Consider the following 26,775-nt stretch of genomic DNA (forward strand, 5'->3'; position numbering starts at 1 on the left):
CTCGAAACAACCCAAAACAATGCCATTCATGCTGCCCTAAACATTCCCCGCAACCACCACATCTCAGAATCTAGAACCAACCTAAAGTGGCTACCTGTCAAGCAGAGAATTTCACTAAAAACACTCGCCCTTACGCACAAATGCTTGGCTAACAAGGACCCTATCTATCTCTGCAGTCGGCTGTCGCACCACTCGACCTCCAGACCACTAAGAACTGCCCAGTCCCACTGTCTTATCGATTCTTAGGTTTAAACTGCAAAAAGCGGGGGGCTCAAGCTTCCCTGTCCTAGCCTCTAAACTATGGAACTCCCTCCCCGCTACAATCGGAGATGAAGACTCATTCAACACATTCAAGGCCAAAACCAAATCCTGGCTTTTCGACCAGCTTTAAGACCTGCTCAGCGCCCTTGTCTTACATACCCTGACCTGCTGACCGCCGTTATTATTTTTACTGTATACCCTATGGGTATATCCTTAAGCCTTAGCAGCACTGAAAACACTGTAATATATGTAGATATCCTGTTAATATTTCTGTTTTTGTAATGTCATTTTATTTCTGTATATATGCATTTCTGTAACTTTGTACAAATTGCGCCCTGATGCTTGCACGTTATAAATAAAACAAATACAAGCATCCAGAGGCACAAACTGCTCTTCTGAACACCTGTGAAGAACTGCTTGCATCCATTGACGCCAACTCCCCTGCTGTCCTCGTTGATCCCTCTTCGGCATTTGACACAGTGAACCATTGCATCCTCGTAAAAAGGCTCCATGATACCCTTGTTATCTTGGATCGGGCACTGGACTGGCTCACCTCCTTCATTACTTCATTACTGACTGTTAAGCCAATGCCATTCTGGGCCCTTTCTCCTCCCCTACTTACTCCTCCACCTGTGGTGTCCCTCAGGGCTCCATTCTCTCACTTTGGCTCTTTAACATATACCTGTCTCTGCTGGCATGCATCATTTCCTCCTTCTCTCCCCCAACTTCCAGTGCTACGCTGACACAACTCGCGCTCATACTTCCTACTGCAGCCCTTGCACCGTCCTTCATCCCTGAATGCCCCTCTGCCATCCAGGCCTCGTGCACTGTTAATGACCTTTGCCTCAATGCAAGCAAAACCGAGATTCTCCCTGTTGGGTCTCCTGCACCCTATTTCTTCCCCTCACTCTGGCCTTCCTCCATGTGCTTCTCCCCCGTCCCCTTTCCTCTGTAGCCAGGAGTTTTGGAGTCCTCTTCGAACCCTCCCACTCCTTCTTACCTCGTATTCAGGCCATTGTCCAGTCCCACTTTCAGCGCATCCTTCTCAAAGAAACTCTACCCTTCCTCTTCCCCCAGAGTCTCAATGTTACCTGTGCTCTGGTTCTCTCCAGGCTAGACTATTGTAATAGCCTCCTTAATCTTCCTGCGTCCGCCCTGCAACCCCAACCCCCCTCCAGCTAACCCAGCATAGTGCAGCAAGGCTTATCCTTGCCCTCAAGCCTAGGGACTGCATCTCTACTGCCTTACAAAGCCTTCACTGGTTCCTGGTCTCAGCACGGATTAAATTAAAATCCCTCTGTATCATTCACAAGTCTATCTGGGGCTGAGGACCACTCTATCTTCCAACGCTTCTTGACTAAATACTTGTCATGATGCATACCCCCGGGCATCCAGACCACGTCCATCAGCCCCGGGAGCAGGCATCCTGTTGCCTTGAGAAAACCCAGCAACCCCTGCTAGGGGCTGTCTGGGTTCAGTCCTGGCGCCAGGCTCATACGGGACATCAGTCCTGGCGCCATAGGCGCCAGGCTCATAGGTGCACACTTACCTATGCAGAACATGCTGCAAGAAGATCCAAGCCCATGTGAGGCCTGGAAGGGACTACTTTACCGTAGGGACTATTTTGTTGCTCTGGTGTGGTCGGGGAGGAATACCTACCTGGGACTACTTTGGAGGCTATTTAAACCACGCCCGAAGAGCAGCACACGCTTCGCATTATTCTGCATCCAGCAGCGTAACGTTCACTGTGCCAGCAGCAGCATCCAGCCTTCTGCCACGCCCGCCTCGAACCTGGAGCACCTAGAAAGAAGGAAAGAAGCAAAGGTTAGAACAAGAGTATTACCTGATTTCTTACCTGATCCCGGATTCATCGCATCTTCAAACCAGAGGAAAGACTTTGTTTTAAACGCGTCGCATCGCCAGCAGCAGCGCCGCGCCATACTCACCGTTCCACGCAGCATCTCTTCGATCCGGCGCCGTCTCCATCTTTACATCGACGAATTCCGGCACCTAAGGGGGACAAGAAACAACAAGGTGAGGAGAGAGAACAGACAATCTCTTTAGCCGCCATATGCTTACCCGATTTTACCGCCGGAGGTATTATTCATCAGCACGCCACATCTTCTTATGCTGCACCTGTAAGAAAAGGAGAAAGCAGGAAGTTTAACGCTTGGCATTATTTACCGGACAGTGTTGGGTAACAGACTTTTACCGGCGCACTTTCAGCTGTCAATCTTTTTATTGGGTCAAAGCTGCAAGATAAAAAGAGGAATTGGACAGGAGTGAATTCCAGACATTTTGAACTCTTACGAACTATATACTTACGGCTCTTCGCCAGGACCTTTTGGAGTCGGGATTCATCTACAACTCTTCCAATATCTTCAGGCCAGTGAAGTAACTGGTATATCAACGCGCCCCTGCGTACTTCGCAGGATGGAGGGCTCATCCTTCAAGAATATACGGTGAGATTGCTGAGAGGGCACTTCAGAGGTGATTAGTGGGGAGGACAGTGGGGGTGCTATCACTTGAATCCACAAGTGGCTAAATCCATCTCTCCACTTGTAGGAGAATATTTCTACGGGCCAAGCAGACAAGATTAGGAGGGCAGATCCAGTCGGTCATCGCTGCACTACGCATCACGTGGGTGGAGGCCGCAGCAGTCCGGGTCCGACAGACGCCCCTGTGGGAGCCAGGTGAGCGTAACCATACTTCCCTTCTAGACTCCTGTGTTCCTTTGGCACCAACTTGCAGTGTGTGAAACGTGTTTTGCTAAACGGAGAGCTGGTGCTCGATCACTTTCCTCAGGGTGCTCCCTCCTTTGGAACAGCTTCCCTCTTCCTCTTCGTTTTGAGCAGGACCGCCTTAAGTTCCGGAAAAGCCTCAAGCCTTTCTCTTTACCTCTTCCTTATCCTTCTCGCTTCCCTGCTAATCATACAGTAGCATAACTGATGTGCAGGGCCCTTCTGTATCTCTGGCCCTGACCATCCCACATCTCTCATCCTGACCATTGTCTATTAACTGCACTTACTTGGCTCACCCTCCTCATGGGAGGGTGCACTTATGTTCTTTTCTTAGCACTTCACCTCAGGCACTTCTCCATAAGCACCAAAGCACCTATCCATTACCCCTCTGCCCCTGCACTTGTACTTTCTGAACACGTAAAGACATAGTAGGTTTGTCTTCCCTCCTTGTTAGTCTCACTATTTGTTTGTACTATTAATTCAATTTATCTTTGTTGTAATTCATTGTCTACCTCCCCTGTCCCCAATCTGTCACCCTGTGGGCGCTTTGAAACAGTTTTGCTAATTGTATCAGCGCCTAACAAATGACCAATAAACTATCTAAGAGTGACTGTTACCTGCTGTAGCCAAACTGCGAGGAGACCTCTGTAGTGTTCAACTTGGCTGGTAGAAAGAGAAGCATTTTTCTCAGGCTTGCTGCAAAGAAGAAACTTTCTGTGACACCTCTAGATCAAAGTGAGTGCTAAGGCTACAAACTGCCATCCCGGGTTGTTGGGGAGGCCATAGTACAGGTCAAGAGTAGTACCGGACAAGTCAATTCTGTCATTTTCATTTTAATTACGGTTTTAGGCCGGTGTCGGGGCCATCCAATGATCAGTACCCACTCCGCTTACTGGGAGTCATTCAGAACTCTGATCCTTGTGGAGTAGGATAGTGTACATTCTGTGTAAGAGTAGAACCGGAAACTAAATTGGTTTAGTTGTGGCAGGAGGTAACAGTGATAGTGCATGGGTGAGAGGGAGTAGTTCTGAGATGCCTTCCAATCGTAGAGATGGATTTTTAAAAAGGTTTGCTTATCCTGTGATAGAAAGGAACTGAACCGAGGCAGAGCCTCCTCCAGCTTATCCAATAAGATGTTATGGGTCCGTGTTAACGTTTTCTGTTGATGGGTCAAGCATTATGTGGCATTCAACCCTGCTTTGCCTCCTTTTCATGACGGTGAAAAGGTAATCTTCACAAGGACCTGGAATGACACTAGCCGTTTTTAAAGTCTGCAATACCAGCAAGGACTCTGAGAACTTCCAAAGTACCGTTTTTGAGGCAATTTTGATTGATCATATCAATGGACAACATCTCCCAAAACGCCAAATGCAGATCCAAGAAAAGCAATGCTACGGGCAAAGGCTAACTACCCTGGCAGAGGTACTGCATCCACCTGTGCCCCACTGTGGGAATCCTGTACCCATCTCCCTTAACACCCCTGATGACGAAGTGCATCCCTCCCCTGAGCAATAACTAGCCATTCAGACGCTACTTCTTTGCCATGCTACAGGGTGACGAGGGAAGCTTGTGCTTTTCCCTACAGCTTACAATCCCACGTCGCCTACAGCTAGCAAACCCGTTGAAATCAATTTAGAGAAGCACAACATATTTATTGGACATTTGTATGGCGCCTATACAGCAGAAAGTGTTTCCCGGCTCCACAAGACTGGTGGTGGTCGTCTAGGTCACAAGATAAATGGTCCTGCGACATTTGGATTATACAAGTGCAGTAAATAAGTGCATGGGGGTATAGGAGGGCCCAGGGTTGAGGCAGCATAAGTGCTAGTGGAACCCAGGGAGGCAGTGATCAGGGTAAAGTGTGAGGAAGAGGGGTGGACCAGATGTGGTAGGCTGGTCAGGGAGAGGTGCCCAAAAGCAAGTGCAGGTAGGTAGTTTGGTACTGCAGAAGACTAGGAGGATGACCTGGCCCCTGTAGGACTCCGGAGGGAGAGAGGAGGATCTACCCACCACACTCTGCTTGGAGTTTGACCTGCAGAGAGTTGGAGCTAGAGGACTGAAGGACTTGAGCAGGGAGGTTTTTAGGGAGGGAAAGTTGGATGTAGCGTGGTCCCAGGGCCCCAGAAAGCCTTGTGGATGATGCAGAGGGTCTTGCATTTGATCTGTGCATCCACCGGTGGCCAGTTGAGATTTTAGGGCTGGAGAGATGCGGTTCCTGGGCTTGAGCAAGAAGTCTTGCAGTTCTATTCTGAATTAGTTGGAGCAGACAGAGGGTGGTAGGAGGCAGATTTAGGAAGAGGATGTTGCAGTAGTCCAATCTGTAGATAACCAGAACTCTGGAGACATTGAGTTTCTGGGGGAAGGTGAGAAAAGGGAGAATGCCTCCGAGGAGGTAGAGCTGAAAGTCGGCCTTATTGGCAAGGTTTGTGATGTGCGGTGAGAAGGAGAGCGAGAGAGAGAGGAATCTAAGTACTCCCAGGTTTTTGCCTTTTAAGGGGAGGGGCATTAAGACAGAGCTCATTAGTGCACCATGCCTGAATAGCAGTCAGGCAATCAGGAATGAGACAAGGAGAGGAGGGCAGCCTGAAGGAAAGCTGTATCATCCGCATAGCACTGGAAATGAGGCGAGAAGGTGGAAAAGTCAGCCAGAGGGGTAAGGTAAAAGTTGAAAAGAAACAGCAAGAGTATAGGGCCCTGTGGACAGCTGCACATAGAGTGTAGTAGAGGAGAGCAAGGGGCCTATTCGAACCTGGGCGGGCCTATTTGAAAGGAAAGAGGTCAACCAAGCAAGTACTTGGTCCGTGATGCCTAGTGTGTCGGAGGCGATTTTAGAGGCTGACATGATTGACAGTGTCGGCAGAGTACAGATCCAGGAGGATGAGAACAGGAGTCTAGATTAGAGGGCAAGTAGTCACACGTTTTCAAGGGAGCAGTTTCCATGCCTTTGGGCTGCTCTGAAGTCAGGCTTGTGGTACTGTATACTGCCAACAACTAGAGTATGGTGGGTGAGTTGGGAGCTGGCCAACTTCTCCAATAGCTTGCCCAAGAAAGCAGTAGTGGAAATAGGGCAGTAGTTAGCTGAGCAGGAAGTGTACGCAGATGTTTTTTTTTTTTTTTTTTTTTTTTTTTTTTAGGTGGGGTGCTGCACAAGGGCGTGCATGAGGTGGTGGGAAGGAGCCAGTGTTGAGTGGTTATGAAACTGCCAAAGTGGGAGCGAGGGTGGCAATGTCCTCGATTGCCCTGGAGGAGCAGGGAAGCACTTGTTTTGTGGAGACTTTCATAGAGCGAACAGTCTTGGTAACCTCCTCTGGTGCAATGGGAGAGCAGGAGGGCAAGGGAGAGGGGGGGCGGGGGCAACTGAGGACGGAGCAGGTGGGGGAGGGAGTGAAGAGGAGAGTGAGGACAGGATGGCATGAGTTTTGGTTGTGAAATGGGAGGCCAATGCAATGGTAAGGAAGAAGAGTATGGACTGCAGTAGGATTGGCAAGTTCCTTACAGATTTTGAAAAGTTCCAACCTTTTTGTTGGTGGCCCCCCAAGATGCAGGCTTGGATATGGGCCCGCTTCTTGGACCGAATGGAGAGTCTGTAATGCCCTTGGAGCAGGTGACCGGCCAGTTTATCAGTATGTGCGAGAGGCAAGCCATTTCTGACCCGCAACTCTACACTTAGTCTGAATCGTACCACCTGGTGCATTTGGAGGAAGGCGTCATGCGGCCCCTCCTAGCGGGGGCAGAGGTGCTGGAGATGAAAAGGTGAAGGTCAGCAAGGGCTAAATAAGAATGAGTCTAGAGAAGGGGTAGGGGAGTGATAAAAGAGGCAGCAAAGGCAGCTACTGTCACTCGCTTCATTGGTGGGATGACTGAGGCTGGCAGTGTAGGTAGAGGCTTAGCCGGGGATCCCTGGAGCTCCAGTTGAGAGGCGAGAATGATCAGACCAATAGATGGGTGTATTGAGAGGGTTAGAGAGGTCAAGGTCAGCTGAGATGGGTGCATCCAGAGTGTGTCCCACAGAGTAGGTCAGACTGGAAGGCAGAATGGCAAGCGAGAATGAGTCGCAAAGGTTGAGGAAGGGAAGGGCAGCATGAGGGAATCCAGGTGAATGTTAAAGTATCGGAAGGTGAGCAGCTTAAAGGTTGAGGTCAGGAGAGGTGAGGTCGGGCCACTCAATGGGTAGATTTGAGACCGGCCCCGGGGGCCTGGAGCTGGTAGCGAGAGTGATAGGGTAGGGGAGATGCAAAAATTCAGAGGAGGAGTAGGATTGAATGAGTATGACAGAAGTATGGATCCATTCCGGTAAGATGACGGCCATGCTGTCTCCAGACTGGTTAGGCCTGGACTTGGAGAGGATCGTGTAGCTCCAGGAAGAATTGTCAAAAGCTGTGACAGAGCTGGCATTGCACCACATCCCGGTGAGCATGAGGACGTAAATGTCAGTCTTCAAGGAGGTGACTGATGTCAGTGTTTGACAGCAGAGCATAAATTGAGGATAGCTAAGTGAAGCTGGTTGCCCCCTTTAAAGGTTTTCTGAGGAGGGGTGCAGGGGTGGGGTACTAAGACTACTATTATTACTAGTACTGTCACCGCTGTAGGGAGAGAAGGAGGCGAGGGGACGGAGTCAGAGGAGAGACCCGGAGAAGGGAGGAAGTTCAAGAGAGACGGAAGTCGCCTGTCGAGAATGATGTTGGGCTGAGAGCCCTGGGCCATGATGGTGCCATTCCATTAGACATTGATGATGCACCTGGATGAAGTGAAGTGTGGCAAGAGCACTTCCATCTGGTTCCACCATTAATGGGTGAGGCGGAGAAAGGGGCGAGGACAGAAACCATATGGTGAGTCGTAGGTCAGGAGAAGGAATGACAAAGAATGTTGCTAGTCTGCCCGGGGGTAGCATTGACATGGGTGTCGGCAATGGGCAGACCAGGAGAGCCCTCTTAAACCTTTTCCTTCCAGGCTGCGAGAGGGGAGGGGCGGGGGGGTAGGAGATGGAGAAGCTGTTAGTGTAGATGGGGAAGATGGAGAGCACCGTGGTGGAGGTGGGGAGGGTATAAGGAAGCACAGGGGAGGGAGAGAGGGAGAGAGGGAGACCGAAGGTTGCACAGTGCATTATGGAACTCACCGGGTGGCCAAGTGTTAGGACAGTTTTTCTGAAGTCCAACTAAGGGCTTAGCAAAACCATTCTACTGAGGCAGTACAAGACTCCACTCTTAGTATAAGGCTGTACCACCTGAGTTCGGGGTAGTGTAGACGGAGCAGCCAGGCTTATTTTAGGAGGGAGAGAGGGCAGTAGATACAGTACAAGTGAACATTGTAATACAAAGAAACACTGAAACACTATGTATTGTAAAAATAAATGTATTTAAATACAGGTTGGCCCAGATAAATCTAGGGGTTAAGTACTAACACATTATATGAAATCACAATATAAAACACACAGGCCCAAGTATAAACCTTATTTGGAACACCTAACAGTAGTTCTAGGGAAGTCAAAACCTTGTTATACACATTTAGTATAGGCCAAGCCTATTTTTTGGGAGTAAAAGACAAATGGTTACTTTTAGATTACTTTTGGTAATACAAGGACAGTAGGCCCTTCCAGTTGTACAGTGACTCTTGGAACAAATAACATAAACAGTCAAGTGGACAATATACCTTTGGTGAATAGTGAAACACTTGGTGCAGTAAAAACCTATAACTACTTTAGTCATAACACAGTTATACAAGGTGAGTAAAACCTAAGGATGTAATGTACAATTACAGATGCTTTGGAAATCGGAGAACCCCAGATTGAGGTAAGCAATAACAACTTGTTTTGGATGGCACACAGCTAACACAAGGTAAGTAAAACCCACTTACTTTAACTTCACAATGAAGGGGAAAGTAAAACCCAATGTCACACTTTACTGAATAGTTATTCTAGGTAGACAACAACCTAATGTATACTTATTAAGGACAGGCTAGCAGCAAGTCAGGGGAAGCAAGACCCAGTTGGGGGACACTCGTACAGTTATCCTAACAGGACTAACCTGGTGATACCAACAGTTGGGGGACACTCATACAATTACCCTACAGGAATAATCTGGTGAAACCAACACATTACTTTTTGTAAAGAGGCACAACCTAATCACAGGAGAGTAAACTACCTTCTCATCTACTTTCTTTTAGACTGGTAAAACAGTGGCTAAGGAAGAAAAGATGTTAACCATACTTTTAAGACTAGTGCATCACACATCAAGATCAGTAAGAACTTTTGTAACGGTTCACTCTGAGAATTACAGTTACCCACCAACTCTTTACAAGTAAGTAAAACACTTGATTTCCTTTCTAGGCAGAAGTCCCAATCCCTTCAAAGTCTTTCCCTTAGAGCATGAGTGTTCTCAGTGGCAGAAGGGGGGTCACTAGGACTAGTGACCAACGGGCAGTGTTAGAATAAGTTCAGAGTTTCCTTAGGAAAACTGGCGAACAAGTGAGTACTTTACTTCTAGGGTTAGAAGAGGGTCCAGGGGCTTCAGAGAAGACACCCCAGAATGATTCTAGCAGTGGGACTGGGTGTACTGGACGAGGGACCTCCCAATCACAGAAAACACCCCAGGACTACACAGAAATCCCAACAGGCTTAAGGTAAGTATATACCCAAGCCAACACAGTACCTCAGCAATGAAGAAGAGATTGCAGCAGGCGAACTTCAGGGACTGCAGCCAAATACCAGTCACTGGATTCCTTGTCCTGGAGACGGAACATAAGACCTCAGAAGGGACTTTGCAGCAGGGATCGATGAAGAAGGCTCTAGGCAAGATTTCTCTTGCAGCTGAATGCGGTTCTGCGGGTTTGGCGCCTTTTCAAGGAGCACAGAAGAAGACACAAAATTGCGGTTGAATTCTCGTTAAAAAGGTCCAGCACTCTTGTGAGGGGACTTTTTTGGACTCGATTCGTGTCTCTGGAGATGGACCAGGATGCCCACGACGTTTCAGTGGAATTCGGAAGACCGTGCACCACACAGTGGCTGGCGGTCCCAGGGTATTGGGGTATTGCAAGAACGCAAGGTCGCAGCAACTCGTGGAATGGCTCAAAATGCAGGTGGTCTTGAGTCTAGTGGGTCTCACCAGGCTCTGGGTTCGGGGTGTCGTTTTCGGAGACCCCGGTCGATCGGAAGGAAGGGCTGCAGCAGGCTCCGGTTACACAGCAGGCTCTCTGGTCGCTGGAAATCATTCCCGCCGCTTTTCCTACATCATCCTCTTCGGTTTTCTGTTCCAGTGGTCGACATGACTTCAGCTTCCAGGTTTCCAGTATTTATCAGGAACTGCAACACAACCTCTGCATTCTCTCCCCGCATTTTACAAGAAAAGGGCGTCTGACTGTCCAATCAGGACAGCCAACCTCCTCCCCCCACCCCCCCACCCCTGGGATTTGGCCCAGTTGAAGGAAGGCCTAAGACAAAGGAGGGGGAAGTTTTGGACTCCCTCCACCCCCCCCCCCCATCTCCCCCCTCCTCTCCTGTGCTTGCAGACTGACTGGAGCCTGGGCGGGGTGTCCAGGGCACTCCCGCCAAAGGCAAAACTCAAACAAAGGAATTTCCCGCCCTGGATGTCAGGGGAAGGAACAAGAAACACTAAAATGGCAGAAAAAGAAGACGGGGCCCATTTTGGTAAAATGAGCACACTTGGGTGCCTTTACTGCAGCTGTGATCACAGCCTGCGGTAAAGGTGCACCAAATTAGTAAAAGGTATCACTGCCACCAGCCATTAAAGGTAAGCTTGTCACTGTAACAGAATTGTTAGTTTTAATGTGAAAGGGGATACATTGCATCTCCCCAGCACACCACATAAGGTGGTGTGTGCTGGTTTCACAGAATAAAATGTAAAAGGGATCCAAAGATCCTTTCCACCCTTGGGCACTGTAGTTCACTTAAGGTTAGCACAAGCAAGTTAAATGGGGAGCCCCTAGGGCAACCCAGCAACAACAGGCACTTAATGCCAAGAAGTTGTTAGACATGATAACTTAAAAAGACATTATGAAGAGTCTTGAAAATGACATCCATAAAAAGAGTTAGAGATTAGGTGAGTGTGGAAAAAGGTTCCCACTCACGGAGGTATTAATGAAAAATATCCCACTAGAAAAGCAAAAAGTTCTGGAGTTGAACCAGGAAAGGAAGATTTACCAGCTCTGTGGAAATCTAACCTAACACCAAGCAGCCACGCAGGAACATATGGAGCAGGTACTTTAGGCAAGATTAAAAAAGACAGCAGGAATTAGAGGTACCAGATTCTCAAGTTCAGACATACTTGAGGAATGCCAATGCTTTGCAAGAAAAAATATGGTTTCCAATCTTTTCAAAAACCTATTTGCAGCACACAATCTTTTCCTGCTAAGTAAAGGGGGCAGCTAGAGTGGACTCCAGAGAAACAAGGAGAAAGACAAGAAAACAGCATCATCGCAACTTCTCCCAGAGCTGCACAGAGCAATCCAAAATGGTTGCTCCCTGTTCTAGAATCAGGACTACGAATCCTCCTTACCACTGTGCATGCTCACACAGTGCACAAGACCTTTGTGGCCTCTCTGGGATAAGCTATTCAGTTCAAACCTTATGTAAGAGCCAGCGCTTTGAAGGAGATTTTGAGTACAGAGTAGGCCTTTGTATTATAGAGCTTGAAAACTGTTTAATGAAAAAGAAAGCACTTTGGAGTGGAGGAGAGGACCATCTGACGAATGAGGAGGAAGGTTGAACAGAACGTTGAGGGTTTGGAGGAGAAGGTGTGAGTGGGGCAAGAAGGACACAAGGCTATGGCCTGTGAAAATGCAGCAGAAATAAAGTTGGAGGCTGTGGCCCAAGAGTAAGGAGCAACTGAAAAGGCCAAACACCGTGCAAAATGGAGCAGGAGAAGAACAGGTAGCATCCCTGGCCAAAGAGTGGGGAAATAGGTCAAGTCTCTGACAAAGGAAAAGCAGAAGCTGCAGTCAAGGAGGTGGTGTCTCGGGCAGTGATAAAGTGAGCTTGTCTGTGCAATTCACAGGCCAAACAAGTGGTCTCGGCACTAACCCGGCAAGACCACCAGTTCAAAGGAGTGGCTTCCCCTGGAGAGACTATTTCATAGTTTGGTGGAACTCTCTTAACCCCTAAAACAGCCATCCTGACCAAGTAACCCACTTGAAACTAGAAATGTGTAAGGCATTTACACTCCTGCGCCCCCACCCCCTCAATTTGATACCAAGCATAGGTAGTCTGGACAGCCAATATCCTATAGGCATTTTTTATGTTGGGTAGCAACCTGCCTAAAAGCGTTCCAGTTAATTTGAATATTCTCAGATATCCCAGAACAAAGGAGCTAATGCAAATTCAACCACTTTAGCCTGTGCAGGCAAAAGAGTGCTAATGCATGATTGGTACCTACACTAGGGAAACTGTCCCTGGTACAGAGACCATACTTTATGGCCTTTTGGAGCCAGTCTTAATTACATTTGATATACTTTTTCAGTAGCCTTACAAGATAGCAGCCCGATTGAGCCATATGCTAGTTCTTGTAATTGTGGACTAGCTGTAGAGGCAAACAATCAATTGGGAAAAATGGTCTACACTTTAACCCAGTTTCCTCAAACTAGACGGAAAGTTCATACTGTTGACTTGTTTTAAGGTAAAATTTGTCACTGACTTTTGCCTTACTTATAAGTTAAAATAATAAGTTTGGGGAAAATGTTTGTGTTCTTTACTTCTATAGTAGCATCAGGTTTGAGTTTTCATATCCAAGCGAATAATACAGATGTAACTCATGTAAGATGGGTATGATATTTTATTGTTCCATACACCAAATTTGATTGGGTACAAACCTATTACTCTCCCAAGATATTCACTGGTGGACGTTTCTATTAGATAGTTACTACTCTTCATTTTGGTATATAAATAGAATTTGAGGATCATTCAACACACCTTTATGTTAGGATGACTCGTATACAGAAGGATCATATGTCAATTTAATAATCTTGGTTCCTTGCAGCTTCCCTCCCCTTTCGAGACCAGAAACATGCAGGGTTGCAAAGAATGTTTCTTGATAAAAGATCAATGATGAGAAATAATGAAAACGCACTATCCACTTCAGTTTTCAATGCTACAGTTATGGAAATGGAGACTTGGTATGCACGTCACCATAGGTGTCTATCCAATTCTCGCTATTTCTCCTTTATTCACTATGAAAGAATTTCAACAGCGTTTTAAGCTCATCACAACAAAAGAATGGACCTTCTCTTCAGGTATGAAATGGCTTGTAAAAAAGAAAATGTATGTTCAACATTTATAGAGGCTAGATCCATTCGGTGATGTTTCTATTTATTGTGTAAAAGGCATACCTTTCTAAACGGCGAAAGAATGGGTAGCAAATAATCGCCCTCTTCCTTTTGTCTGGAGCACTTGGCTTTACAACAGTGTTGTGCTCGATGGCATATCCAGGAAGTGACTTTACTTTATTTTTCTAGGTATGTACATTGTGAGATGTCCTTTGCGCTTCTGTGCTTTTGCAGATGCACAGAGGAGGGTGTGGGGTGAGGGACTGGTGGTGCTGGAATCTCATTATATACAGACCATATGTACTATTTCAAATTCCAGAAGCACGTATGCTTATGAACTATTTACGTATTTCCCTAGATGTACAGTCTGTTTTTCTATAACCCGTTCCCTCAGTACTTATACGTAACGGGCCAGGATTTAATCTAATTCTGTTTTATAGTATCCCCTTTAGATCATGCTTGCATATGCATTTCTTTTGACTGGATCAGACTGGTGAGCAGTGGCACCCTCTTGAGGACTTGTTGAACTCTTTCCCCCCACCCCACCCCCCCAACCCTCTAGGAACAGCTGGGCGTAAATCAGCAAGATGAGATCAGCTTTCCTCCACAGCCTGTCTACTGCTTCTTCCCATGGAGAAGGCCTGGGACTTCAACTCCTACTAGGCCTCTTTTGTGGCTCTGGTAATGATCCAAAATGGGTTCAAAAGGAGAGCAATCTATTCTTCTCATTGCTGTTATCAATCAGCAAGACTGTCAGCATCTATCCCTCAGCTGGCTTCCTCTCTTCCTCTTGCAGACAGATTTTGTCCATCAGCAGTGCTTATTGGATACCGAGGCTTGAGCCTCAATCTGTCTTCTCAGGCTGAGTGTGTCGTCGTCGGTTGGATTTCTTCATGGTCTGGGCATACTTGTCACAGCTGGTTTCACAGGGTCTTCGTCGTGATGGGTTGTGGGTTGAATCTTACATGGAACAGTAACCCTGCCTTTTTGAGGTGTGTATAGTTTCCCCAATCTGATTGGACACTGTTCCATAAGTTACATCCCAGTCGACGCACCTCTCATTGGGCACATTAATAAAGCGGGCAGTCTGATAGGAGTAACTTCTAAACCCAGTTTCCCCTCCTATTTAATGTGATGTCATCTCAGGGTTTTCTTGTATTAATATTGCCACATTTATAATTTGCTCACCGGATTACCCTCTCCGAAGTGGAGTAATTCTCATAATGGGACCAATGGGTAATTACTTACAGATTTTGACTTGTAACTTATTGATACTTCTCTGTTCAACATCTCAAAGTGACGGGCGCATCCTTGCGGATGCTATGACCTATGATCCACACTTGCATGTGCCATTTCTTTGCGACAAAATGCAAATTTGCCTAATGTGCATGCTGACAATGACCGTCCACGTTCATTTTTTTGTCACTTAACAGCATTTCAAATGGGTTGTGTTCAACCACATATTCCTCATCTTTGTACAATATCCAGCTTCAGCTGCTTCAGAATTCTTTTTTCAGCAGAGGGCGCTGTGCGTCGATGCAGTCGACTCGTGGAGGCCCTCGAGGGACATCCTCGAGATTGTAATGAAGGCATATATATATATATCGCGCATTGCCAGTTGGCCTCAGTTCCGTTTTTCCTAGTAAGCTTACGCTTCGAGAACTATGGCACGCTTCCATATTTCCTTTGCAATATATATGAAAATGTCTGTCTTTGACTTTCCCGAAGACTGGGTTTAAAAAGTGTCAAAACTGCGATAAGATGTTGCTGACCGGTCCGCACAGAGTATGCTTGTGGTGTCTCGGTGTGGAGCACAAGACCTCGGACTGTTCAAAATGTTAATCGATGACCGGAAAAGATCTGAAGGGGAAATTGGCAGTAGGTAGATTCCGTAAGAAATCCCCATAGACTATTCTGTCAAAGAAACCTTCTGACAATGCAAGAGGCGACTCTCCTCGAAGAAAGAAGGCAAAAAGGTCCAGGTCAAGGAGTGGGTCACACCACTCTTCATCGCCGTCGAAGAAGAGGCACCATAAGTCACCTACTTCATCCTCATCCGACACCTCTGTAGAGAGCGCTATATCCTGCACTCCTGCCGAATGGGAAGCAGTCTGCTCAAAATATTTGAAAACCAGAAACCCTCGACAAGCCATGCTCCTACTGCACTTTATAAAGCCGGTAAGGAAGGGACTCGAGCCAAATCCCTCAAGCCAGGACAAAGGCCAGACCCACATCGAGAGCTGTTGAGGCCTCGACATAATGAGAAATCGTTCGAGTCATAAATTAAGTGGGCCCATCGACGCCATCGAACCTTCAGTGCTCTCAAACTTCTTCGTCAAAGTCATCGACGGCTCGAGCGTTCGGGCTCAACATTTTTGAAGCCTTTACCAAGAATTGATTACTTTAAATCTCCAACCTCCTATTTAAGGACAATGAGCCATCTGATGATGATCAATTTGGTTTACAGTATGGCACACCAAATGTCCCTGATAGTTTTATATCTAGAATCCAGACTGAAGGCCCTATATGAAAATTGCAAACAGCCAGTGGAGTGGACACTTCACCAGAATTAGAATTTGGAAAGCCTGCATCTGCTGAACATGCAGATGCGTCATACAGTAGTTGTCTAAGGTAGTAGATTACCTGGTATGGAGCAGACCTGACCTCCCCTTCGAGCAGAATGATCTTAGACAAAAGGATCCTATTTTGCCCTTTCCACATTGCTCTTCAGAAAAGGCTAAGTGCCAATTGGGAAACACCGGAGTCAAGTCCGGCAGTAAATAAGAATTTAACAAGAAAATACTGTCCAAGTGGTGACCCCAACTACCTATCACCCTACCCCAGAAAGGCAGCAACTTCTACTTCCAAAATAAGCTGCTTATTCAACCATCCCACTAGATAGGGATGAGAAAAGGGTAGATGCCTGTGCAAGGAAAGTATTTTCTGCGGGCAGCATGGCTCTTAAATCAGCCAAGTACAGACGCAATATGAAAAAATTACAAGTACTTCAAAACAATGCGTTGCGAGCGGCACTTAACATCCCAAAAGCCAACCACATCTCTTCAGCTATAAAACGCCCACTGGCTTCCTGTGCACGACCGAATCATATTCAAAACCTTAGCACTCACTCACGTGTCTCTCCAGTAGCGCCAAAATATCTAGATGACAAATTCACCAGAAATCACTGACTGACCTAACCGATCCATACATACACACTGCCTAAAGATTCCAAGATTTAAGTTGGATAGCTAGGTGTAATGGCTTCCCTGTTCTAGCTGCTAAACTATGGAACTCCATGCCTCTGGCTATTGGATCAGAACCCTCCTTCTGGAACTTTTTTTTTTAAAAAAACTTGGCTCTTCACATGTCTGATAAAGGTGCCCATTTCCTACATCCGTAGCATCTGCCCCGACTTTTCCCAGCCACCATCTATGCAATTTTCTGTCAGATATATGTAATTATTGTCCTCCTACTTGCTATGTAATATGTAATTACCTGTAATGATTTGTCCTCATTGTCTCTTAACATTGTGTAACACTCAAGTAATGCGCCCAGATAACGTTTGTTTAGGTGCGTTATATAAAAATCCACATGTGCCTTGGCAAAGTTTTCATGCACTCTATGGGACTGCATTTCTTTGGCGGCTGAGCATATTCCTGAAGGGGCGTAAAGAGACTGTTTCTTGGCCATTGTTAAGGATGGCAAGGAAGTCATGTGAGTCTCTTCAGTCGGGGTCTGGATTCTGAGCCATGGCGGCAAGCAGTCATTCGCAGATTTGTGTGGTTAAGGAAGTCGATTTGCAGTGGATGTACAATCTTAACATGCCTTTTGAAGGGTCTCACCTTTTTGCAGCACGGCTGACGAAAGCCTTGAGAAGCTGCAGACCTCCAAGATGCCAACCAAATCTTTGGGTGCCGCTATTAGGCAGCCTCAGCCTTTTTGCCTCAGTGGACCTTTTTGGAGGGGTAGATCCTTCCCCTACTGCTCCTCAGTTGGAAGAACAAGAGGAATGGCTGGCCAAAGAAGATTCCCTCGTGGTAGACGAGGGAGAGGTGCAAAGCCTGCTCAAGCAGTGGCATCTTTACTAACATCCACTGCTTAAGCCGCCTCAAAACCACTCTGAGGTCTTGAGTCACGACACCCCAGTGGGAGGCCGACTGTCTCAGCATCTGAAGGAGGAATGCTGCCTTCCCTTCATTCAGAGACCTTGGACCCATCCACCGGCAAACCATTCTTTGAAAGATCCAGATCCGCTCCTTGTGCAGGACATTGACCTTGCTAGGGATAGGTGCTATAGAGCCAGTACCTGTAGCGGAGAGGAACAAAGGCTGGTACTCTCCATATTTCCTTATGCTCCCCACCCCACCCCCAAGAAGGACTGAGGACTGAGACTCATCTTGGACTTGAAATACCTGAACAAGTTCCTCAAAGACTAGTTCAAGATAGTCGCTCTTTCTCAGATCCTTCAGGACCTCCAACTCCAGGATTGGATGCTGTCATTGGACCTTCAGGGTGCTTATTTTCATGTGCCAATCCATCTCGAGCAGAAGTACCTGAGGTTCGCCGTTGGCGATTCTCATCAGTTTCGTGTTCTGCCATTCTGGCTGATCTCTGCCAAACTGATGGCGTTTGTGGCAGCGAGTCGCGGGAGAGGGGTTCAATTCTACTCCTACCTGGACGATTGGCTGATCAGGGCGCATTCTCCCAAACAAGTCTGGATCATCTCTATGCCACCTGGCACTCTCTTCACAGAATGGGTTTCTCCCTCAATTACATGAAGTTCCATATACAATCTCAAAAGCTCCAGTTCGGGGCTGTACTGGATGCATCCTTGGGAAAGGGCTCGCCACCGGAGCTGAGGGCTCAAGACAGTCTGCAAGTTTCAGAGTGCCCCACGTCTCCAAGATTTATTTTGGGGAGGTTGCTCGGCCTCATGGCATCCTGCACTTTCCAGGTGCCAGAGGCTAGCCTGAGAATGAGATCCCTTCAATGGGCTCTTGGGACACACTGGTCTCAATTCTCGGGTGAAATGTCAGACCTACTTCAGGTTCCAAGCAGGGTCGCACTGGATCTCGTGTGGGGGGCCTGCAAGGTCCACCTTCTAAAGGGCGAACCCTTTTGGCAACAATGGCTGAAGAGAAAAGTAGTGACTGACTCCTCCCTCCAGGGGTGGGGAGCCCACGCCAACTATCTGACCATCTGGGGTCGTTGGTCTCCATCAGAGTCCAAACTACACATCAGTCTTTTGGAGATGAGAGCAATCGGACTTGCGCTGAAGGATTTTCTGCCCAATGTTCATGGAAAGAATGTCCCGATAATGACTGACAACACAGTGGCCACGTACTACCTCAACAAGAGGTGGTGTAGGGTCACTACCTCTCTGCAGTAAGGCAATGCAGCTCTCTGGTACTGGGCAATTCAAGAAGCACTACCTCTCTGCAGTAAGGCAATGCAGCTCTCTGGTACTGGGCAATTCAAGAAGTAATCTCCCTGTCGGCCTTTACCGAGACGTAGGGGAGAACACGGCAGCTGACGCTCTGAGCAGGGAGAGAACAGTCTCCCACGAGTGAGAACTAGCTCGGGAAGTCCATCGAGAGATCTTCATCCCTTTGGGGAACCCCTCAAGTGGACCTGTTTGTGACCAGTGTAAACAGGAAGTGCGAAATGTACTGCTCTAGGTAATTTCCTCCAAGAGGAGCTATTGTAGACGTGTTTGTGGTGGACTGGGAGTTCCACTCCTGTACACGTTTCCTTCAGTCTGTCATTCCTCGCATGATCAGGAGGTTGAGAAAGTTCGGGAACACATGATCCTAATTTCCCCGGATTGGTGCAGGAGCATGTGGTATCCGGACCTTCTGGTCATGTCCATCTGCCCTCGAATGCCTCTTCGCCAAAGAGAGGACTGTCTCTCACGAGAGGAGGGTCTGGTTTTCCATCCAGAGGTGAAGACATACAGCCTTCACTCATGGTTTCTGAGAGGCTGAGATGCAAGGATTGGGACCTCCCAGATGATGTAATCATCAGCTAGAAAGCCAGCAACTCAGTCCTTGTGCCGCTGCTGCAGGGACAAGAATGTCGACCCTTTGCTATGCAAAACACCAGAGGGACCCCAGGTTGGGACCATTGAAGGCTATTTGATGGTGCTATCGATCTTCAAGCGCTCGTCTGACGAAACCTATTTTAAGATACCTGTTGGTGATACTAATGTGTTCCCTCATCTCCTATTCAGGTTCCCGTTTGGGACCAGAATCTGGTGTTAAAACATCTTGTGTGCACCATTTGAACCACTCCATTCAATTCCTTAAGGTTACTAATGTTCAAGTTCATCTTGTTGGTAGCACTAACTTCAGGCCGTAGAGTGAGTGAATTGCAGCACTATCATCTAAACCACCCTTATGATCTAATATGATATGGCATTTATAACGTGCCCGTACACCAGGTTTTCTAGGCGCGTTCAAGAAGGACCAGGTCGTCCTGAGAGTTAAGCCTTCATTTTTACCCAAGAACATTTCAGATTTTCATGTAGGACAACCTATTGTTACCCACTTTCTATACTCCACCTCATCCAGGCAAGGAGGAAGAGCGATTGCACAGTTAGATCCACGTAGAGCTCTAAGCTTCTACATTTCTAGATGGTCCAAACTTTGTCTGGATGATCAACTATTTATAGGTTATATGGGTCACAAACTGGGTTAGGCTGTAACAAAGCAGACCTTGTCCAGATGGATTATTCTAGCAATTTGAGAATGCTAAAGGCTGGCGGGCAAATATCCTCCAGAAGGCTTGAGGGCATATTCCACCAGGGGCATGGCTATTTCTGCTCTGAAAAGGGGTGTTACAATTAAAGAGACATGCAAGGCAGCTATGTTGTCTACAATACACTTTCACATGGCATTATTGCCATGAATCTTCCATAAGTCGGGATGGAAGCTTTGGAAAAGCGTTCCTCCATTCTGTTCATGGAATCTCTTGATGGCGAAATTCTTACTCCCTCCACCAAAACACTGCTTTAGGAGTCTTATCAAAGATGAGGAATACGTGGGAGGACGCAATCCATTCGAAGAACAAGTTACTTACCCCAGGTAACGTTCTTTCGACTAGATGTTCCTCCCACGTATTCCTCATCGCCCTCCCAGCCTACCAGCAATGGAATGTCCCATGCTATTGGAGCTTTCGCTCCTTCAATGCCTGGTATGGTCAAACTGTGTTGATGTGGGTAGTTCTACTGGAGAATGGCATGAAAAAACAGAACTGAAGCCAACAAGTGCTGTACGTGCTATATATGCCTTTGAATATGTCCTCTAGACGGAGGCCCTCAAGGAACATCGAGTCGATCGTGCCCTCTGCCGAAATGTATTTGCTGAAGCTGGATATTGTATATCCAAGATGAGGAATGCGTGGGAGGAACATCCAGTCGAACGATGCATGGGGAAAGTAACTTGCTCTTATAGTTGAACACTGCAAAAGAAAAATTACTGTCTGTTCAAGAATTCTGGGCGAAATGGTGAATCCCGCTGTGCAAAAAATGCATTTTTCCAATACAAATTATTAAATAGCCCCTGCAGTTGGGTCTGTCACCAAGAGAGCATCTGGAGTCTTCGGTTCTTAAGGTGTCAATACAGGACTAACCATTGCGAGCCAGAGGCCTGGTGGTGATAAGGTCTTTGAAGTTTGGTTCATCAGGGCTTTATGACTTTTGCCTCTGTGCGACCCGAACCACCCCAAATCCCCCCTTGGACAGTTCCCAGGTCTGTAGATTATTCTGAATTTTTCCAGGTATTTTCTTTTTCTGCCTTCATGAGGGCCAGGGAGATGAAATATCAGGTTAGGCACCAGAGATCTGCTGAACCCCCCCCCCCCTCCCCCCTCCACCCCTCCTCCCGCCCCCCACATTAATTGTTCCTTACCTGAAGCTGCCCATCCACAGATGCAACCCATAAACTTTGTTTTAGGATTTACAGTCCGGTCCAGTTATTTTTGTGACCCTATCATCCACGAGTTCATCTCTATGTGAAAGTATGGCACCTGTTTTCACATCTCATTTTGAGGTAGGTGGCATGGGCAGATTAGAGTTCAGTACTGGCTTCCTTTAATGTGGTCCCATTCACGCTTTCAGTTTTTACAATGTACGTATCCCTCTTACTCTTTGACATTTTCCCCCCAAAACACAGCCACATAAATGCAAATTTGTTTTTCTTTCTTGAAACTGCTGTTCTTCGTTCTCCTCAGGTGAAGCAGTTTGAGTGGCTGCAAAACATTTCGCATGTTTTTTCAAGTCTTTCCCAACTGCTGTGCGCAGGCCGCAACTTGTGTGTGTTTTTAAAATTCAGAACAATGCGCTATCTTATGAGTTTAGACTTCCCTACAGTACAGGCACTGTGCAAGCACTACCTTGATGCCAGTCGACCCGACTGGCAGTGCTAGCTTTGGCACTCTGACCTACTACTGTTATCAAGACAGTACTTCTGGATTCTTCCTTGATATGATCTGCTATTTTTAATGCGCCTCTACACAAGTTTCAAGGTGCGACGAGGCAAGGAAAGGGGCAACAGAGGGATGACCGAGACAACGATCTTAACTAGGCCAAGTGAAAATGAGAGCAAGTGCAGGGAGGGCTAAAGTGCCAGGGAAAAGGGGAGAGGGCAGTGCTGTACATGGGATCAAACCAATAACCCGAAGTGCGGCCAGCAGGTGGCCAAAAGTGCAAGTAGGGGGACTGTACGGTTACAGATACAGACCCCAGTGCAGGGGTTGCCGGGAGGCAGTGCGGGTGTGCAATTGGGCAGTTGGGGACCTGGGCCTGAAAGCAGTGGGTAGTCAGGTGAGCAGTGCGGTATCGGACAGGAAATCCGCAGGGGAGGGGACAAGAGAAGGCAGAAGCAAAGAGGAAGGTCGCGGAGGTGCTTCCGGAACTGGAGACGGTTCTCGATTTTCAGGGAGGCTGTTCCTGAGGGAGGCCCCAGCCGAAGAAAGAGATCTAGCACCAACTCGTTGCTTGGAGAAGCGACTGACCCTGAGGGAGTTGGAGGTGGAGGAGTGTAGGAAGGTATTTACGAAGAGAGAGTTGGAAGTATTGAGGACTCAGGCCCCAGAATGCCTTGTGGACAATGCAGGGGGTCTTTGACTTAATCCTTGCAGCCACTGGGAGCCAATGCAGAGATTTCAGTGCTGGAGAGCTACGATCCCTGGGCTTGAGGCCAAGGACAAGACTCGCAGTCTGGATGAGTTGCAGAGGGCAGACCGTAGAAGCAGGCAGATTTAGAAAGAGGATGTTGCAGTAGTCCTGACTAGAGAGAACCAGTGAGCTTCTAGGGGAAGGAGAGGAAAGGAAGAATACCTCTGAGGAGGTGCAGTTGGTAGTTTGAGTTCTTAGAGACGTCAGATGTGAGTAGAAAAAGCGAGTGTGGAGTCGAAGATGACCCCGAGGTTCTTAGCCTCACAGGTGGAAGCAGGAAGATGGCCAAGGGAGGCCGGCCAGAGAGTGACAGGAAAGCAGGGTGCCAATGAGGAGAATCTCTGTCTTACTGGCATTAAGGCAGAGATTGTTTGCGCACACCACTCCTGGCTAGCAGACAGTCGGAAATGAGAAGAGGTGGCAGAGGTGAGCCTGAAAACAAGTATCCGCATAGCACTGAAATTTAGAGCACAGAGCGGCAATGCAGTGGGCAAGAGGTGCCAGGAATTGAACAGCCAGGGAGAGAGGTTAGACCCCCTGGGGAACACCAAAGGTAGATAGTGAGATGGAGGAAATGAAGGACCCAAGTTGGGCCTGGGAGGGTCGCTCGGAGATCATGGTCAGCCAGGCCAGGTCCTGATTGGTGATACCTAGGTCCTCACGGGGACAATTTAGCAGGATGGTATGGTTGACCGTGTCAAAGGCAGAAGAGAGATCGAGGAAGATGAGATTAGAATCAAGGTTAGAGAGCAGGTCTTCACTAATGTTCAGAAGTGCAGTTTTCGTGCTTCTGGCTGCTCTGAAACCAGACTGATGGTCATGGAGCCAATCAACCAATTCAGTCTGAAGATTAAGCTGGGAGATGGCCAGCTTTTCCAGTAGTTTGCCCAGGAAATGAGTGATGGAGATCCTGCGATGGTTAGCCGGGCCGGATGGGTGTACTGGGATTTTTTGAGAACAGGGTGCAAAAGAGTGCTTCAGGGGGTTAGGGGAGGCTCCAGTGGTGGAGTGGTTGCAGAAGTCAGCCAGGGCATAAACTAGGGTGTCAATGTGGTCCTTGATGGTTGTGGAAGAACTTGTTTTGATGAGACTTTCATAGATTGGACTTGTCAGGGGAGAACAGAGGAAAGGGAGAGAGAGGAGAGGTGGCCACAGGGGGGCCGGATGGAGAGGATGGATGGGATGTCCTGGATTTTAGAGATGAAATGAGAAGCCAGGGCAGTGCAGAAGGCCTGGGAGGGGACCAGAGAGGTTGACTGCAGCAGGATTGGCCAGCTCCTTGAAGATTTTCAAGAGTTTGGCTGAGTTGTTAGATGCCGCAGAGAGGCGGGCTTGGATGTGGGCTCTCTTCTTGGTGTGGACAGAGAGCCGGTTATTGCCTTTTTGGAGCAGGCGGCAGGCCAGTTTTTCAGAGGATGCGCAGGAAGCTAGCTATTTCCTCTCAGCCACCCTGCACTTGCGTTTAAGGGTGACTAGGTCAGAGTTATACCAGGAGTTGTACTTTGCTTTGGACTTCAAGTGGATCCTCATGATGGTCAAAAACATGAAGAGTATCGGAGATAGAAGAGTGGCACATGGAAAGGGTTGTCAGGATGTGAGGGAGCAGGAGACGATGAAAAAGGGAAAGCCTCAACTGACGTACACTTCATGGGTCAGATGACCGAGAAGGTAGATGGCAGTGCTGGAGTTGGCTTGGCCTGAGGGGGCAGAGGGGGAGAGAAGGAAACGAGAAATTAATCCCTCCAGGAGAGATGAGTGGTGAGTGAGGGGATTGAGAGAGAGAGAGAGAGAGAGAGAGAGAGAGAGAGAGGGAGGTGTGAGGAGATCAGAACCTCCAGCGTGTGCCCTGCAGAGTGAGTCGGGACAGAGGGGCGAATAGAAAGAGTCGCAGAGGTTGCAATAGAGGAGGGACAGGAAGCATCCAGGTGGATGTTGGTCTCCAAGAAAGATTTTCCTCGAGATACTGTTCTCCACCCATTCCTTCTGTTGCTCAGTTTGAAAATCTGGTACCTTCATTAATGCTCATGAGGGTGTTTCTGAGCCCAACATTCAGATTGTTTGTGGCCAAGAAGGCTTCAATCAGCAAATAAATGCAACCAAATCTAATGGATGATCTTCCGTCATTGGGCTCTGAGAATAACAATCCTCTGGCGGCAACTATAGACCATCCTGTGGCTGTACTGGCACGAACATTGCCTCCTGTAAACATTATTTTGGATATTGCAGCCCATTTGATCATAGGTGACAAATCTGTTCGCTTCAGAATGAGGCTATTGGGCTTTGCTTTGAAAGCTTTCACCTTCCTGTCCGAAGCTTATTTTGGTTTTGGATTCCTTGACCAGGAAGCCCAAGTCTGCATTTTTCGGTGACTTTTAGCTTCTCTTGTGGAAGACTGCCTTCTTGGAGAGTGTTAATGTATGGAGCCTTAGTGTTTCCCCCTGACACAGTGGTTCTTAGGACCGTTTCCATCATTCATTCCAAGTCCTGTCTGACTTTTTGAACCAGCCTTTCAGCCTCTAGCTCATGGTGTACTGGCCGAGGAAGGAAGCGCTTCAAATTTGGTATGCACCCACATTGCTGAAATTCCATTTGCACAGAAGTAGACCTTTTTTTTTGTTGTTGATCGCTTTAGGTTTGTCACTGTGTGGTACCTAGTCGCAAAGCCCCCTGTAGCCAGATTATATTATCATGCATCTCCAAAGCATACACTTTAACATGGTCTTCCCATTGCAGAGAGACTGCATGCACCTCCCACCTGCTCTAAAGTGACATCAGTAGCTTTCCGAAGGCAGGCTCTCGTTTGTTAACTTGTTGGGCGGCCACTTGGGCTGCTTCCAGTGTTCTGTTTGTGCGATTCCTCCAGGCAAGCTGCTTCTTTTGGGTAAAAAGTGCTGCATACCCCATTTGCCTTAAAAATCCTGGTAGTCTTAGGCCATGCCTCTAACCTTGGCCAATCCCGCCCAGACATCCCCTTATGCGTGTGCAGTTGCATCTATTTTGCTTGGTGAACTGGTGGTTGTAGTATATGGCAGGGTTACATGGGTGCATATGTACCCAGATGCGTAATCGAGGGGTATTGTTCCAGAGTTTTTTACTTGAGAAGTCTAATCTAGATTTGTGCATCTTCGGAGTCATTTTTTCTGCCTCCAACTCCCTCACCATGCTCGCCCCCAACAAATCATGAAGCAGGTAGAGCCATGGATTAGGGGGGCCCAAATCATTGCAGTTAACATCCTTTTTGTAGTTTCATAATTTTGAGTCGGCACCGGCTTTATGGAGACAATGGGGCTGTGGTATCCAATTGAGTTTTCTGTGTCATGTAATATCGCACATTGGATAATATAAATCCATCTTGTTTTCAGAATGACATAACATGGAGAAAAAAATCACTCCTTGGAATCCATACGAATATTTTTATTGTGCATCTCAAGATATGCTTTGCGATGAATTGACAAGCTGCTTTTTGTGTGATTTCAGTACATTCATGAAATTTGATCTTGGTATCTGTTTCCATCTGCGCTTGTTGTATTAATGGTTAAAACAAACTTGTTTTTCTTTCCACAATAGGCAAGCGAGAGCAGTGCTATCGGTAGGCCACAAGAGGAGTTCAGACATCCAAAGCTGTCCTTCAAACAAGACCCCTCTTCTATTCTTAATGTTGAGAACATTCCAAGGGGAAAACTGTCTATTGTAGAAGCACTTGCTGCTCTCAGCAATCATAAAAATCACCCTGACATGTGGACTGCAGAGAAGATAGCAGAGGAGTACTGCTTGGAATTGAAAGATACTAAATCGCTTTTGGAATTCTTTATCCCTTTTGATGTCAGAATTGTTCCTCCAACAGAACCGAAGCAAATAAAAGACACTTAAGCAAAAATTGTTGATTTGGTTTTGAGTTTAGAGCCCGCTCGTTGTTTGCAAAAATCCAACATTCATTCAAGTCTCAAGTGCGGACTCCCATAATCCTTTGGCTTGAACATGGCTGATTGCCTTATCCAAATGTAAGCATGATATGCAGAGTGTTGGGAATCATTTTGCCGGTAATTTTGGTCAAATTGCTGGTAGAATGGGAATGATCTATTTCATAAGTGAATTTTAAAAAAAAGAGAAACTTTTTTTAAACTGATTCACTTCAGACTGGCTTCTACTTGTAAGTTTATGTTAGGTTCTCTGCGTAATGCACTGCGACTGGATTAAGTAATGGACAATACAATGCATTATGTGATGCCTCCTTTTGTTGTTAATTTAAAAAATCAAAAATAAAGTATTAAAAAAAAAATGGTTAGGACATGAAATGTGCACAATTGGAGTCTTGCTAAGCGAAGT

At 47.1% G+C, this 26,775-nt stretch overlaps 1 protein-coding gene across 1 annotated transcript in view; it reads left to right on the forward strand.

The window, feature by feature from the left end:
- The window catches only part of NDUFAF4 (NADH:ubiquinone oxidoreductase complex assembly factor 4), an 80,044-nt gene extending 53,469 nt beyond the window's left edge, over positions 1–26,575 (forward strand). Inside the window, exon 3 of the mRNA XM_069606415.1 lies at positions 26,017–26,575. Within this exon, the coding sequence (XP_069462516.1) occupies positions 26,017–26,319 (303 nt within the window). The 3' untranslated portion in view covers positions 26,320–26,575. The remainder of the gene's footprint in view (positions 1–26,016) is intronic.
- The last annotated feature ends 200 nt before the right edge of the window (positions 26,576–26,775 follow it).

Source organism: Ambystoma mexicanum, chromosome 4p, assembly GCF_040938575.1.
Source record: "Ambystoma mexicanum isolate Mex_15411 chromosome 4p, UKY_AmexF1_1, whole genome shotgun sequence".
Lineage (NCBI taxonomy): Eukaryota > Metazoa > Chordata > Amphibia > Caudata > Ambystomatidae > Ambystoma > Ambystoma mexicanum.